Raw genomic sequence first — 16,951 nt, forward strand, 5'->3', positions numbered from 1 at the left:
TTTTCTCCAGCCTAGCTATCACCTGCATAGTTGTTACCCTGAAGTCTATTTCTGATGTCTTGCTTATATCCATATCCTTTAATTCTGTTGCAGAGGTCACAGTCTCTGAATTTTTCCTGTGTCTGGGATTCCTCCTCCTAGTCATTCTGGTCAGGGGTGGTTGAGGGAATGTACAGAGTTCAAAGTATTGACCACAACCTAAGCAGGATTCACCTGTTTTATAGGGACCTTAAGGTTGTTAGCCTCTTGTTCTTTCAGCCTGTGTTCTGCGGGAAGGTCCTGCTGCACTGTTACTCAGGCAACCCTGTGGGGGATATGGGCGTAGTGAAAACTGGTTTTGGGGGAGGGGGGCTTTTGTTTTCTGTCAGAGCAGAAGTGACTGTATCCAGACTTCTGTCTCAGAACAGAGAGATCACAGTCTGGTCTCCAGAAAGCCACACTGGACATGTCTTTGTCTTTGCTGCTGAAAACCCCAGCGTCCTGGGTTGTGCACCCCACAGCAGCACTCCTAGCGCTCACTTCCAGGTCCAGGCACGTCTGTGCCCTTTGTGCTTCTAAAACCACCAGCTGCCTCCAGTTCACATGTCTGCCTCCAGAGCTCCAGGTTTCAGTCTGGGGGGCTACCCTAAAGGCCTTTCCCCGAGGCTACCAGTCTGTGAATCTGTGCCCTGTCCCCAGCATGGGACACTTTTGGGCTCCTGTGTTATCTCACCTTCCCAGCGACATTGCTTTTGGTAGCTCTCTCCCCTTTCTGTTTATCATCCAGTATCTGCCCACAGAATTATGGCTCCCTGCTTCATACTTCAAAACCAGCCACTGGAGATATTCTGTTGGTATAGATCCTGATAGATCTTCTTACTTCTCAGGCTGATTTCATGGGTGTTCAGAGTGGTCTGGTAGATATCCAGCTTAATTCAGGGGACTGGTTGAAATAGGGTCCCCTGCTTCTCTGCCATTTTGGCCCCTGTTTTTGACAGTTTAAAACAAGGTTTCCCAAACTTCTCACTAATGCCATTTGGGGCCAGAAAACTCTTTGTGTGGGAAAGGGGGCTTTCCTGTGCAGCATAGGGTGTTTAGCAGCATCTCTGGCCTCCATTCACTAGTGACAGCTCTGCCAGCCCCTTGTTGTTATTTAAAATTTTATTCATTTATTTGTTAGAGAGAGAGAAAGTGTGTGTGCGTACACACAAGTAAGGGGAGTGGCAGGCAGGAGGAGAAGGCTCCCAACTGATGTAGGTAGGACTCAATCCCAGGACTCGGGGATCATGACCTGAGCCGAAGGCAGATGTTTAACTGACTGAGCCACCCAGGCATCCCTCCCCAGCTTCAGCTGTCAAAGCTAAAAATGTCTCCAGTTGTTGTGAGATGTCCGCAGAAGGCAGAATCATCCTGAGTTGAGAACTGTAGACTTAGAATTAGGAAAATCATGTCTTTTTATAGTTTTTAGGGTGTATAGCTCATCTAGAGTATTTAGAAGTCTTAATGCTTTCAAAATAACCTTCATATTATAAACATAACCTTGGTTAAGGTTATGTTTATACAGACAAACCCTGTGGAAAAGGATTATATACCTTTGGCCACTTTGTATGCCATCTTGGTAACTACCAGTTCACATTCTAGTAATAAACAGGTGAGGTGGTATTTTAAAGTTATACATAAGCTCACAGGGCTTATTTTATTAATTCAGTCATATGAAATGAAATTCGTTGTTTGGTAACTCTTGGTCTTTATACATCTAAGAACATTTTGTTATTAAAAACTATGTTTTTTTGTTGGTGGATAGTATGCTATCTCATTAAATGAGTTGAGTATGCTATCTCATCTCATTAAAATTGCTATTAAAAATTGTCTATTTCTTTCTCTATGAAAAGACATAGTAGTTTTCAAAATTCTAAGAATGGAAAGGTGCTTTGAGCTAATTACTTTGAAATGTGTTAACAAATTGTTGACTTTTCTTAAGCAAGTTGACTATTAGGTAGCAAGTACATGATCCCCTTAAGTGTATCTAATCATGTGTGTAACTGCTGGCTTATCTTTCTCTTCTCTGTTCCTTTTCCATCTCCTCCTCCCCTCACTGCTTTTTACCTTTAATTACTGTTTATCAGTTTCTTGTTTTACCTCAGACACTTGGCTGGATATAATGTATGTTATTTTCTTTTTTATCTACTATATCTTTTATCTACTGTATCTACTATATCTTGTGAGCTGAGTACCCTCATTTTACAGAAGGATTTTGGGACTCAGAGAAGTCAAATCGCTTACCCAGAGTCACATAGTTAACAAGTGTGCCAGTTAATATTTATAGTTAGGGATGTCTAACACAGTGCTGTGTGCTTTAACACTGTTTTGGTGCTTAGGAGACTTGGCTTCTTATCAGAATTACCAGGTGGGTTTTGGTTTTTGGTTTTTTTATTTTAATTTTTTTTAATTTTCTTTTCAGTTTTCCAGAAATCATTGTTTATGCACCACGCCCAGTGCTCCATTCAATATGTTCCCTCCATAATACCCATCACCAGGTTCACCCAACCTCCCACCCCCTGCCCCTCCAAAACCTTCAGATTGTTTTCAGAGTCCATTGTCTTTCATGATTCGTCTCCCTGTCCAATTTCCCCAAACTCGTCTCTCCTCTCCATCTACCAGGTGAGTTTTAAACACAATATACCTAGACCTCCTTCTACTTATATTGGATTAGAGTCTCTGGGCCTTAAGGCCCAGAATTGTGATGGAGAGGGAAGAGCCCTGAATTAAAATTGTCAAAATCTTTTCTTCTTTAAAAAAAAAAATATTCCCCCTGCATTTGTGTTTTTTTGTAACTTTGAAAAAGCTTCTTAACTTTTTGGAGACTCAGTAGTTGTCTTGCCTGCTTCATAAAATTATTGTGAAGAATGAAAGGTCTTATTAGTTTGGGTTGTGGTATATCATTAAATAGCACTCAGAAGCTGCAGTATAAATGTTATTCATCGATGGGCTTCTCCAGGGTAGGAACAGTGTTCTGTATTATCTCCTGTGTTTGTTTTGGTATTTTAAATGTCTAGGATGATGTAGTAGGCTCTCTGTAGCACTGCTTTTACTGAATGAATGAGGAACAAATGGACAAATGCTACAAAAGTACAATAGCTCTGGGGGCACTTGCATTCCTCAGAGCTCTGCCTTTCCCTTGGCTTTCTGCTGTGATGCTTCAGCAACCTGGAGAATTTATGTGTTCCATTGCCTGGCTTCCATGAGTAAATGTGTTGTTACATATGGTATTTCCCTGCCATTCTCTAATGGTAAGAGTGGTTGCTGCAGTTATTTTACTGCTGTTATGTGTCTGCTTCTCCCAGACTAGTCTGACCTCCAGTCTTTTATAATCACTCTAGTGGACTTTTATCTTCTGGAACAACGGTATCAGAAAAAAGAAGACTTACATTTTTGTTTGCTTTATTCCATACTTTTACCTTTAGCTTAAGTTTTTCTTTTCTTTTCTTTTCTTTTTTTAAATTTTGAATTCCCTTTCAGGTGTTAAAGCTAGTAAGTTATTTTATTTTTAATATTACTTCTATCTGGAAATAAGATTGTTGCTAGTATACCTCTAAAATAGGGTCAAGATATCTTACTAGCCCTCTGAGTTGCTGAAGTAGCTGTGAAGGAATATTTGGGCTTTGTACTGTAGGAAAGGTTTACCTTACATGCCTCAGAGATATCTCAGAGATTAATTTACCCCTAATAGCTACTTTTATTTCTTTAAAAATAGATTAAATTTGGTTATTTGAAATATGAAAATAATTTAACTTCCAAATTAAATTTTGCAAAAGTAGCACCTAGATAACAATGCTTATAAAAGTAAACTAAAAACTAAATTTCCTTGTTTTTTTAAAACTTGATGCAAAATCTATAAAAAAAAAGTTTTAGGTTAAATTCTTTAAGAAGTCTGTTAACAAGAGACTGATTATGGGACACCTGGGTGGCTCAGTGGATTAAGCCTCTGCCTTCAGCTCAGGTCATGATCTCAGGGTCCTGGGATCAAGCCCCACATCAGGCTCTCTGCTCAGCAGGGAGCCTGCTTCCTCCTCTCTCTCTGCCTGCGTCTCTGCCTACTTGTGATCTCTGTCTGTCAAATAAATAAATAAAATCTTTTTAAAAAACAAAACAAAACCAAAAAACAAGAGACTGATTAAAGGGGCCCCTGGGTGGCTGAGTTGTTGAGCATCTGTCTTTGGCTCAGGTCCTGGGATTGAGCCCCATGTTGGGCTTCCTGCTGGGCAGGAAGCCTACTTCTCCCTCTCCCACTCCCCCTGCTCATATTCCCTCCCCCACTGCCTCTCTGTCAAATAAATAAATAAAAATCTTTTTTTTTTTTTTTTTTAAAGGACACTGATTAAATAAACTGGGGGTCAGCTATGCAGTGGAATACTATGTTGCAGAAAAGAATGAGGATACCCTGTTACTGATATGGAAAACCTCTGTTAAGTTAAAAAAAAAAAAAAATTAAAGTGTATCAGAAAGAAGGAAAAAAATTGTATTTTATTTCCTTGAACATGCTGGAAAAACCCTAGGAAGATACAAAAATAGCTAATAAAAGTAGTTACCTGAGATGAGAGATAAGAGAAGGAGTGTATTTTTCAGTCTTTTAATATACATTTTAAAATTTACTCAGCAATATGGATGTTTTTAACTACTGAGAATAAAGAAATAGATTAAGAAACATTAAGCATATATACAATTATTTAAAATTGTATTTTTTAGATGAACTACAATTTATTGACTGGGAGATTGACAGTGACAGGGAAGATACTAGTGAGTGTAATGAATCTGAAGATGGTGAGAATGTTGTGGAAATATCAGACTGTGGTTCTTGTTCAAGCAATCATTCTTCGACTAGTGAAGAGAGGCCCTCTGAGCTTGCAAAGGTAAGTACCATTTCTCTCAAAATTCTGGTTAGGACATTTGTTAATCATAGTCTTTTGGTGTTTCATTTTTAACTCCTTTTTCCAGGGCAGTCACTTTTGACTCTTAGTGATTCTTTCATTATTTACCTCCTTGTCTCTAAATAACATGCTTGTAATGTGCTTATAAACATGGGTAACATGGGTAACTCACTCCTCCTCACCCACTCCCTGCACCTGCTAACATATGAAACTTTTTCCATTCCTCTATTCTCTCAGGACACATGTATCAAGATTTGGTTAGATTAGGATTTAGCATTGTATAATATTCATAACCAAGGTAAATATTAATTATTTTTCCTTCACAACTTTTCATTTTCCTTGGAGTTAATTATTTTGGGTTTTTGTTTACCTAACTTTATTTATTGTTAATAAAACTACTTTTTTTTGCCATTGTTTAGCTCTCCTGTAAAGGTTTTCAGGCAAAGTAGGCAGTCCAGCTGTTTTGTCTTTTTGGAGAGCTCATTCCCACAACCTCCTAGCTGCTCTAAGTTGAACTCATCCTCTCTGCTTTGTGAATTTAGCTACCCTTACATCTCTCTTCACCTCTTTCTAATGTAGAGCAACTTTATCCTGCATTCCATGTCTTCCTTTTTCTTGGTTTTCACTCTCAGTATGATTGAGGACATCTTCTAGTAGCTTTCAATGAGAGGATTTATGGAAGATAAATGGCATGTCAGAAGATGAGTTTATCACACTTTGATAAGTGGATGGCAATTTAAATAGAATTTTAGTTTGGAAATTATTTTTCTTCAGAATTTTGAAGGCATTATTTCATTGTCTTTTAGTTCCAGAGTTGCTATGAAGAACCCTGAAGCTATTCTCATTCTTGATTTTTTCTTTTTAAGATGTATTTATTTGAGGGAGGTGTGGGGAGAGGGAGAGAGAGAGAGAGAATTTCAAGCAGACTTTGTGTTGAGCAGAGAGCTCAGTCCTGGGACCCTTACATGTTGACCTGAGCTGAAATCAAGAGTCAGTTGTTCAACTGTGTGAACCACCCAGGGTCCCCTCTCATTCTTGATTTTTTAATACTTCTTTTTTATCACTTCTTTTAAGCAGTGTGATTGTGATATGCCTACAGGTGGTTTTCTGCTTGGAGTTGATCAAACTCTTTGAGTATGTGGTGAATCTGCTCCAAGTCCATGTTGAAGTTTGGTAATTCACTACGACGACTCTCAGCATTTAGTGTACAGTCAAACTCAGGGCTATGATTTATTATAGTGAAACAATACAAAGCAAAATCAGCAATCTTTCACAAGTTTTATTCCAGTGGAGTCACACAAGGTATGCTTAATTGCTCTAGCAGTGAGTTTTTGATAATGTCTGTAAAATTTTGCCTGCCAGGGGAGCTCATTGGTGACTCAATGCCCAGACTTTCTGTTGGGGGCTGGTAAAGTAGACACTCTCTCTGCCTTGCATGTACTGGAATTTCAGATTTCAAGAAGGAAAATAGGTATTCAGCCTAAGCCATAGGGTCTTTTCTTTTTAATGCAAGTTCATCCTTTTTTTGGTTTTGGTCTTGCTTAATAATTTTCCTCTTTTGCCACCTGAATCTCTTTCATTACTGGATCATGCAGCCTGTCAAGAAGCGGAGGGGGGGGGTGCAGGGGTCCTGCAAAATTGTGTAAAGACCCTCCCCTAGGAATCAACACAGGTCTGTGCCACAGAAGTCCCTAAAATTTGGAGTTTTGAAACTCAGATGCATGCCTGAGGTAAAAAAGCTTGGACACAGACAAGGTGAACACAGGGTTCTGATGGCAACTAGGGAGACAAGAGTGATTGACTGCTCTTCTGTGAGGGTTCCTTGAAGAGTGAGGGATGTGAGTTTTCAGCTCTTGGGCTAGAGAGTGGGGTGCCACCATATTCATCCCACATACCCATCAGCACTGAAAGTCTTCAGGGAGAAAAACAGGGCCACCTAGTGGATTCTGGAGCTGCTTAACACCAAGCCCTGCCTCCCTGGCTGCTGCTCCCCATCTTCCCCCACCACTGAGGGCAAGTCCTGAGAATCAGCACAACAGACCCCTTCCCAAGAAAGCCAGTACAGTTTGCTTGCACTGAGTTTACTGATCATAGAGTTCTGAAAGCTTCAGCACTGAGGAAAAATAGTATCTAGCGTCCTTTGGACTTTTATTCTTTATTTCCTTCTTTTTCATTTATTTTCTTATTTTTTGCAATTCTTTTTAAAAAGTTGTTTACATTTTTATATGTATATTTTATATTTTTATTTTTTGTTTACTTTCATTAGCATTTTTTATTTTTATATTTTTTTCTTACTTTGGGATCTAGATTCTTTATTTTTTTTTAAGATTTATTTATTCATTTATTTGAGAGAGCAAGCACAAGTTGGGGGAGGGACAGAGGGAGAGGGAGAAGCAGAGTCCCTGCTGAGCTTCTCCCAGGACACCGAGATCACGACCTGAGGTGAAGACAGAGGCCTAACTGAATGAGCCACCCAGCTCCTGTCTTCCTTTCTTTTCTGGACAAAATGATGAGATAGGGAAATTTATTCCAGAAGAATGGCAGGTAGTACTCACAGCCAGGGATTTATTTAATCAATATAGCTAACTAGAATTTAAAACAATGATTATAAGGGTACTAGCTGGGCTTGAAAAAAGCATAGAAGACACTAGAGAATCCTGTACTGCTGAGATAAAAGACCTAAAATCTAGTCAAGCTGAAATTAAAAATGCTGAAATCAAGATGCAGTTCCAAGTGGAGGCCCTAAAAATGAGGACAGGTGAATCATTGGACTGAATCAGTGATATAGAAGATAAAAAGTTGGAAAATAAGGAAGCTGAAAAAAAGAAGAAAACAGGTAATGGATCACAAAGGTAGACATAGGGAATTCAGCAACTTACTAAACTCTTATAACGTTTGTATCCTAGGAGTCCCAGAAGATGTAGGGAGAAAAAAGGGACAGTTTATTCAAACAAATTATAGGTGGAAACATCCCAAACCTGGAGAAAGACACAGACATTAAAATCCAAAAAGCAGAGAAATCTCATTAAATTCAAAAAGAGGCAACCATCACCAAGGCATATCATAGTCAAATTCACAAAATAGACAGGGAAAGATTCCTGAAAGCAACAAAATAAAGAAAAGTCCTTATCTTATGAGGGAAGACAGATCGGGTTTGCAACAGATCTGTCTGCTGAAACCTTGTGGGCCATAAGGGAGTTGAAGGAAATATTCACTGAGATGAGCTGGAATTATTCAAAGTGGTACGTTGGAATTAGTCAATGGGATGAGTTGGGATTATTATTTCAGTATTCCAATATTTAATGTAATGGGTTGGAATTATTTATCCAGCAAGGTTGTCATCTGAATAGAAAGAGAGATAAAGAGTTTCCTAGACAAACAAAAAATAAAGGAGATTGTGACCACTAAACCAGCCCTGCAAGAAATACTAAGGGGACTCTATGAGCGGGGGGAAAAAATACCAAAAAGAACAAAGACCAGAAAGGACCAGAGAACATCACCAGAATCACCAGCTCTACAGGTAACACAACAGTGCTGCATTCATATCTTTCAGTAATCACTTTGAATGTATATGGACTAAACGCCCCAATCAAAAGACACAGGATACCAGAATGGATTACTTATGCTAAGTTAAATAAGTCAGAGAAAGACAAATACCATATGATCTCACTGATATGTGGAATTTAAGAAAGAAAACATGAACGTGTGGGAGGGGGGAAAAGCAAAAAAGTCATAAGTGACTTAATTATAGAGAACAAACTGAGGGTTGCTAGAGGAAGGTGAGAAGATCATCAGCTAGATGGGTGATGGGTATTAAAGTGGGCAGTTGTGTGATGAGCACTGGGTACTATATGTAAGTATTGAATTACTGAATTCTCCAGAAACCAATATTGCACTGTATGTTAACTAACAAAATTTAAATTTAAAAAAAAAGGGAAAAAATGGAAGAATATGTGTTTATATGGAATATCTCTAGAGTGGTAGGAAGCTGTTTTTACTAAATAACTTGTATGCTATTTTGAATTTTGAACCAAGTAAATTTATTGCTTGCATTAAAAAATGTTTTCTAGAAAAGGACATTCTGTAGTAATATCCAGAATATATCGAGAACTTGAACAAACCAGTAAGGAAAAGACATAGCCCAAATGAAATTCAGGTCATGAATAGGAAAGGGAAACCTGAATGGCCACTAAGCATGTGAAAAGATGCTCAGTCTCACTAGTAGTATGGGAAGTATAAATTAAAAATGAAATATCGTATATACAATACAGTGGAATAAAACAGACTACATTGGAATGTATGAGTTTGTATTTTCCTGCAATTTTTTATTCAGTTACATTTATTGGTATATGTGTGTTGAATTACAATATGTAATGTATTTTTTACTGTTCTTAAGTAAAAATATTTGAAAGCCACTGTTCAGAGGAATTTTCACACATGGCTAAAGGAATATATATATATATGTGACTATTCATTATAGCCTTGTTTAGAAGAGAAAAAACTTCTGAAAGCTAATTTTCTATGAACACAGGCAAATTGGCTTGTATAAAGTAAAGTGCTATATTATCATCATGAATAATATTGAGGAAGTAAGCCAGTTTACCAAAGAATCTGTACAGTTTGATACTGCATTATATGAAGTATATAATCATGCAAAAGAGTAGTACATATTAATAACCAACAATCTTGGAGGAGAGGAAATTTTTCTCTAGACACATTTTTCAAGTTGCTGCAATAATATCACTTTGGATCATCATTCTCTGCAGTGCAGCTGTGGTAATATGCACTCAGATCTTCAGCTGCAAGGAACACAGTTGATTGACAGCCCCAACTGCCATCCTTCAGGATCCTTCATTTTGTTTGTACTAGGGCCGTGTTACCCATGGGCTGCATCTTTTACTCAGTTCTCTTTATTTTTTACTTCTTGTCCTCTTATAGTTTTCAGACCTACACTGTGGTCCTAAATCTCTCCTTGACTCTACTTTCTCCCTTTTATCCTTTGCAGGTGCTTCCTTCAGTGAATCTCTTCTATAGCTGATGTTGTCTTGGCATCTGCCCTCAGGAGATTAACTCATACTTGCATGCTCTGCCCAACATTTGCAGTTACACTAGCACCTCCTTCCTCATACTTACACAATACCTTAACTTTTCTCTTTTGTTTATTCAGCATTTCAGGTTGGTTGAGAAAAGTAAAATATGTGATGGTTTTTGTGGACTTGTCTTATATTCACAGTTTTTGTGAATATTTGTCTTTGAATTTGCATAGAAGCATACCCTGAGAAAACCTAGTAGTGGTGAGCAAGTGAGCCTGGGATGGAATAGCAGTCAATCAGGGATCATTCATTATTGTGGGGATCTGTAACTTAGCACTGCTGTAAAACTCTGGGAGCCTCAGGATTATCCCATCAGGGGATAGGAAAGGGGCAAGACTGCTGAGTTACTTATGTAGATCCCTTCATTCCTTGGTTATGGGATGGCCCTTGGTGGAATTTGGGTGATGGAATATTTCCTCATTCGTATAGACTACTGCACAAGTGGGGAAAATGGCTTATGGCAGCCAGAGAAATCCCTGAGGCAAAGAAATGGAATTGCTGGAAACTGAAGATAGAGCCAGTGTCACTGAAGATAGGGCAGGAGATATGAGTAGGGTGTCAGCAGTGTTTTATAATGTTTAAATGAGCCATGTACATTGAATGAAATGGAAGAGGGGAAGATTTATATTGTAATTAGGAATTTTGTATTACTTAGTTCTCCAGAAACAAACTGACCCTTATCTTTTCACTGTTGAATAATTATTACTGTTTTATGAACAATACACTATTTGTCTCTCATTCATGAATGTAGAAACAGAACATATATGGTGTGTGAATACTTACTCTGTGGGAGAACCCTGCTTTCACTCAGTGGGAAACATTAATTATTATTTAGGTCTGTTTTGAATTACTTGCTCAGGCTGACATGAGTGAAGTTGTTGATTTAGGAAAAATCTGGCCTGTGAGCATAATTTCAGCAGTTCTCTGGAGCAGAATTCTGGTAGCGCTTAAGTAAAGGGAACTGAACTCTTAATAATAGCACATGCTAACATTATGAATTCTTCCTTGTGGGACATTCTTCTAAGTGCTGTACTATGTACATTAGCTTAGTTAAACCTCATACTCACTCTTGTGAAATGGGAACTATTGTTACCATCCCTAATTTTCAGAGGGTTCTAAGGCATATAGAGATTAAGTAATTTTTCTTTGGTCATAAAGTAGTATGTGACTGAGCCAGGATTCTAACTCAGGAGCTCTGGTTTCTGAGCTGTGGTCCTGGCCATTTTGTTACAGTGTCAATAATAGTAATAGCAATTGATAACATGATAACCCTGTGTTTTTACTATATGTCAGGCACTTTACTGAAGTGCTGATCGTGTCAGCTAGATGTCATTAATAACTCCATTTTATAGATGAGAGACTAGAAATACAGATAATAAACGGCAGAATCAGATTCTAACTTAAAGAATCTGATCCCAAATTCTCTTAATTACTTACTTAATTACTTAACAGTTTAACTATATGTTCAACTACTTGGAGAAAAAGCATGATAGAAATAAAGAGAATAGCAATAAGTTCTCTTTATAATGTCATCTTTTAGCACATTTGACAAATACAGTTGATTACTGATGTTAATTTCTGTATTGGTTGGTATGTCTGTCTGGGTTTTCACAATTTCTGTGTCTTCAAAGAACAAATCCTGTAGAGGGCAGCAGAGACACAGCAGAGGTTTCTCTTCCTACCCTACATTTTTCAGGAAGTGTGAAGGATGTTTGATTTAGGTGAGCTTTGTGATGTAATTTTCACGTATTTTATGGAGTGACTCCTATGCCAGTTAACAGGCATAATAAATATCAGTTGAACTGAATAAGGTTCAGGTGTTTGTTGAAGGTGTGCAGCATAAGCTGGCTGACACAAATAAAGATCTCAAAGTAGTTCATGAAGTTTTTAAGAGAAATGAGGTTTTCAGATTTGAAATACCTATTCATTATTATGAAATAGATGTTTCCTTTGTATACTTAACAGTAGTGGTAGAACAAATGATTTAGTATCTCATAGATGAAATACGGAAAAGTTTCAATAAAGTAAGGATAAAATTTTGTATTCTTACATGGGAATATATCATCTTTTGCAGAGTGATCTTTGAAAATATTTCTAAAACTGAGCATATTTATAATCTTATCTTTGTTTATTTTTACTCATTTGTTTAAATTTATATAGACATTTGAAAGTAATACTTTTAATTATATTTCTAATGAGTTTTAATAGTGAATTGGAATAAAATGATGTGACTAAATATGTACTAATTGTTGATGTCTAAGTACTGTTCATTGCATTAATCATATGTAGACTTGAAATAATTATGGTGATCAAAAACACATTTTAGCAGCTGGCTCCCAAATATAATTATGTTTATATAGAAACTGACAAAATTTAATGCTTGTAAAGGGAGTCTAGAGTTTTTAATAATTTTTTAAATTATATTTTAAAGATTTCATTGTACGTTGCACTTCAGAAGAAATCCATATTCTAATGTGTTCTTGTAGTAAAAAAAGGAGGAATGGTAGAGGTTATATTGATGAATGTATATTTTTTGTTTATATTATAATTTACGTTTATACAAGGCCTACCTTGGAGATACTGTAGGTTCCATTACAGATCACCCCAGTAAATACTGTAATAAAGTGAGTCAAGTGAATTTTTTGGTTTCCTAGGGCATGTAAAAGTTGAGTTTACATTATACTATCGTCTCTTAGTGTGCAATACCATTATGTCTAACAAAACAACCTAGTACTAATTAAAAAATACTTTATTGCTCAAAAGTGCTAACCATCATCTGAGCTTTCAGCATCTGATAATTACTGATCACAGATCTCTGTAACAAATATCATCATAATGAAAATGTTTGCAATATTTTAAATTTTAAAAATTACCAAAATGTGACCTAGAGACACAAAACGAGCAAATGCTGTTGGAAAAATGGCACTGATAGGCTTATTTGATGTAGGCTTGACACAGACCTTCAACTTGCAAAAATGTACTGTGAAGCTCAGGTGAAGTACAATAAACAAGGTAATGCCTGTATATATGATCTGTATATGATAGATACATGATCTATGTGTTCATGATCTCATAATCATATTTTGGTTTTTATTCTCTATGAAAGTATGTGCCCATATGATTTATAGCATCTGTTTCAGAATTTACATCCTAAATTTTCCAACATCTCCCTTTTTAATTGTCTAAACTTTAGCTAATGAGTTACCAGTTCAGGACCTTTGTCAGTTTCTCTTAGTATAAATGTTCCTCCTCTCACTGTCACCTTGTTATCCCGGGCAGAAAAGTATGACTTATACTTAAAGTGAAAAAGCAGTTAACTGAGATGAGCCCTGATATGACTCACATACTAGAATCAGCAGCTGTTGCACCTGTTTAGGGACATAAAGGAAAATATGCACATAATGAATGTAGACACAAATATAGAAACATGAAAATTGGGACGCCTGGGTGGCTCAGTTGGTTAAGCAGCTGCCTTCAGCTCAGGTCATGATCCCAGCGTCCTGGGATCGAGTCCCACATCGGGCTCCTTGCTCAGCAGGGAGCCTGCTTCTCCCTCTGCCTCTGCTGCCATTCCGTCTGCCTGTGCTCGCTCTCTCTCTCTCTCTCTCTCTCTGACAAATAAATAAAATCTTTAAAAAAAAAATTAATAAAAAAAAAGAAACATGAAAATTTTGTGATTAAATATACAATATATGAAATAAAAAAATTCCATGGGATTATAGAAGATTGGGAAATAAGTCAATGAACTTGATAGTTGAGTAGAAATTATTTAATTTGAAAAGTGAAAAAGAATTTTTGAAAATGAAGTTAAACTAAGTGACTTGGTAGGATGGTATCAAAGGATCCAGCAGAAGTTATTTAACCTGAAAAGTGAAAAAAGATTTTAGAAAATGAAGTTAGCCTCAGTGACATGGTAAGACAGTATCAAAAGATGCAGCAATACATTTTATTTTATTTTATTTTATTATTTATTTATTTATTTTTAAAGATTTTATTTATTTATATGACGGACAGAGATCACAAGTAGGCAGAGAAGCAGGCAGAGAGAGAGGAGGAAGCAGTCTCCCCGCTGAGCAGATAGCCCAATGCGGGGCTCGATCCCAGGACCCTGGGGTCATGAACTGAGCCGAAGGCAGAGGCTTTAGCCCACTGAGCCACCCAGGTGCCCCCCAGCAACACATTTTAATGGAATTCTATAAGTATAGGAATTCTATAAGTATAAGTAATGGAATTCTATAAGTATAGGAGAGGAGAAATGGGAGCAAAAATGTTTGGAAAAATAATGGTTGAAAATTACCCCAAATTGGTGAAAGGCACCAACTTGAATGTACATATTCAAGAAGCTCAGTGATCTCTGAACAAAATAAATACAAGAAAATCACACTTATGCATATCATAGGCAGTTGAAATGACAAAGACAGAATCTTGAAAGCACCCTGAGAACTAACAATAACAATAACTCATAGCTGACTACTTATCAGAAACAGTGCTGACTAGCAGGCTCTAGAACACCTTTACATTGCTGGAAAAATTAACACAGAATTCTGTCAGTGAAGATACTGTTTATGAATGAAGGCAAAATAAAAACCTTTCCAGATAAACAAGAATTAAAAGATTTCATTGCAGCAGAAATACGTAACAAGAATGGTAAAGGAAGTTCTTCAGGCCAAAGGGAAATAATACCAGATGAAAATTCACATCTTTAGGATGGAATAGAGGACATGGCAATTGGTAAATATGTGAATAAATAAAAAAATCTCCTCCTTACCTCCTATAAGTTAAACCTTATAATATAAAGCAAAAATTACAACACTAACACTGTAACATGGTATTTATGGCACATGTTGATGTAATAAGACAGTTGTAGAATAAAGGATTGGGCTAGATAGAATTATGTGCCTTACTTAGTTCTTATTTTATGGAAGTGGTAGAATAGTAGCTCTAAGTCCACTGTGAAAAAAATTTAAAGGTGTATGTTATGATTCCTACAACAAACACTAAAAATGAAAAATAAAATATTAATAAGTATAGCTAAAAATCAATAGGAAAATGAACGTAGAGTTTAAAGTGTATTTAGAGAATATAAAAGGAGGTACAAAGATATAACAGATAAATATAAACAGATGAGATGAAAAAAAGACTTAGGGGCACCTGGGTGGCTCAGTGGGTTAAGGATCTTCCCTTGGGTTCAGGTCATGATCACAGGGTCCTGGGTTGGAGCCCCACATCGAACTCCCTGCTCAGTGGGGAGTCTGCTACTCCTTGTCCCTCTGCCCCTCACCCCCCAACTTGTGTGTACTCTTTCTCTTCTTCTCTGTCACAAATAAGTAAAATCTTTAAAAAAAAGAAAACAAATAGTAAAATTATAAACCTAGATTAACTTATTAACAGTTACATTAAGTGAAAATAGGTAAAGTATTTTACTGAAAAGGTAGAGCTTGATACATTGGTAAAATGCAAGACCTTCCTATCTTCTGTCTACCAGAGGTGCATTTTTTAAAATTTTTAATTTTTTTTAAAAAAACATATAATGTATTATTAGCCCCAGGGGTACAGGTCTGTGAATCGCCAGGTTTACACACTTCACAGCACTCACCATAGCACATACCTTCCCTAATGTCCATAACCCCACCCCCCTCTCCTGACTCTCCCTCCCCCCAGCAACCCTCAGTTTGTTTTGTGAGATTAAGAGTCTCTTATGGTTTCTCTCCCTCCCGATCCCATCTTGTTTCTTTTATTGTTTTCCTACCCCCTAAACCCCCCACACTGCATCTCTACTCCTTATATCAGGAAGATCATATGATAGTTGTCTTTCTCCAGTTGACATATTTCACTAAGCATAATACCCTCTAGTTCCATCTATGTCACCACAAATGGCAAGATTTCATTACTTTTGATGGCTGCATAGTATTCCATTGTATATATACACCACATCTTCTTTATCCATTCCTCTGTTGATGGACATTTAGGTTCTTTCCATAGTTTGGCTATTGTGGACATTGCTGCTATAAACATTCAGGTGAATGTAACCCTTTGGATCACTACATTTGTATCTTTAGGGTAAATACCCAGTAGTGCAAATTGCTGGGTCATAAGGTAGCTCTGTTTTCAACTTTTTGAGGAACCTCCACGCTGTTTTCCAGAGTGGTTGCACCAGCTTGCATTCCCACCAACAGTGTAGGAGGGTTCCCCTTCCTCCTCATTCTCGCCAGTATCTGTCATTTCCTGACTTGTTGATTTTAGCCATTCTGACTGGTGTGAGGTGGTATCTCATTGTGGTTTTGATTTGTATTTCCCTGGTGCCATGTGATGTGGAGCATTTTTCATGTCTCTGTTGGCCGTCTGGATGTCTTCTTTGCAGAAATGTCTGTTCATGTCCTCTGCCCATTTCTTGATTGGATTATTTGTTCTTTGGCTATTGAGTTTGCTAAGCTATTGAGTTTGCTAAGTTCTTTATAGATTTTGCACACTAGCCCTTTATCTGATATGTCATTTGCAAATATCTTCTCCCATACTGTCAGTTGTCTTTTGGTTCTGTTAACTGTTTCCTTTGCTGTGCAAAAGCTTTTGATCTTGAAGAAATCCCAATAGTTCATTTTTGCCCTTGCTTGCCTTGCCTTTGGCGATGTTCCTAGCAAGAAGTTGCTGCGGCTGAGGTCGAAGAGTTTGCTGCCTGTGTTTTCCTCAAGGATTCTGATGGATTCCTTTCGCACATTGAGGTCCTTCATCCATTTTGAGTCTATTTTTGTGTGTGGTGTAAGGAAATGGTCCAATTTCATTTTTCTACGTGTGGCTCTCCAATTTTCCCAACACCATTCGTTGAAGCAGGTGTCCTTTTTCCATTGGACAGTCTTTCCTACTTTGTCGAAGATTAATTGACCATAAAGTTCAGGGTCTATTTCTGGGCTTTCTATTCTGTTTCATTGATCTGTGTGTCTGTTTTTGTGCCAG

The 16,951-nt window shown here is 37.3% G+C and overlaps 1 protein-coding gene across 5 annotated transcripts in view; it reads left to right on the forward strand.

Moving 5' to 3' along the window:
* SPIDR (scaffold protein involved in DNA repair) overlaps window positions 1–16,951 on the forward strand; it is a 590,033-nt gene that overhangs the window by 101,271 nt on the left and 471,811 nt on the right. For 4 of the 5 annotated variants that reach the window (XM_059394553.1, XM_059394556.1, XM_059394554.1 and 1 more), the window contains one exon: window positions 4,726–4,889. The exons of the other annotated variant lie outside the window; for it this stretch is intronic. In XM_059394553.1, the coding sequence (XP_059250536.1) occupies window positions 4,726–4,889 (164 nt within the window). The remainder of the gene's footprint in view (window positions 1–4,725; window positions 4,890–16,951) is intronic. 5 annotated transcript variants of the gene reach the window in all.

The sequence above is a fragment of the Mustela nigripes genome, chromosome 3 (assembly GCF_022355385.1).
Source record: "Mustela nigripes isolate SB6536 chromosome 3, MUSNIG.SB6536, whole genome shotgun sequence".
Lineage (NCBI taxonomy): Eukaryota > Metazoa > Chordata > Mammalia > Carnivora > Mustelidae > Mustela > Mustela nigripes.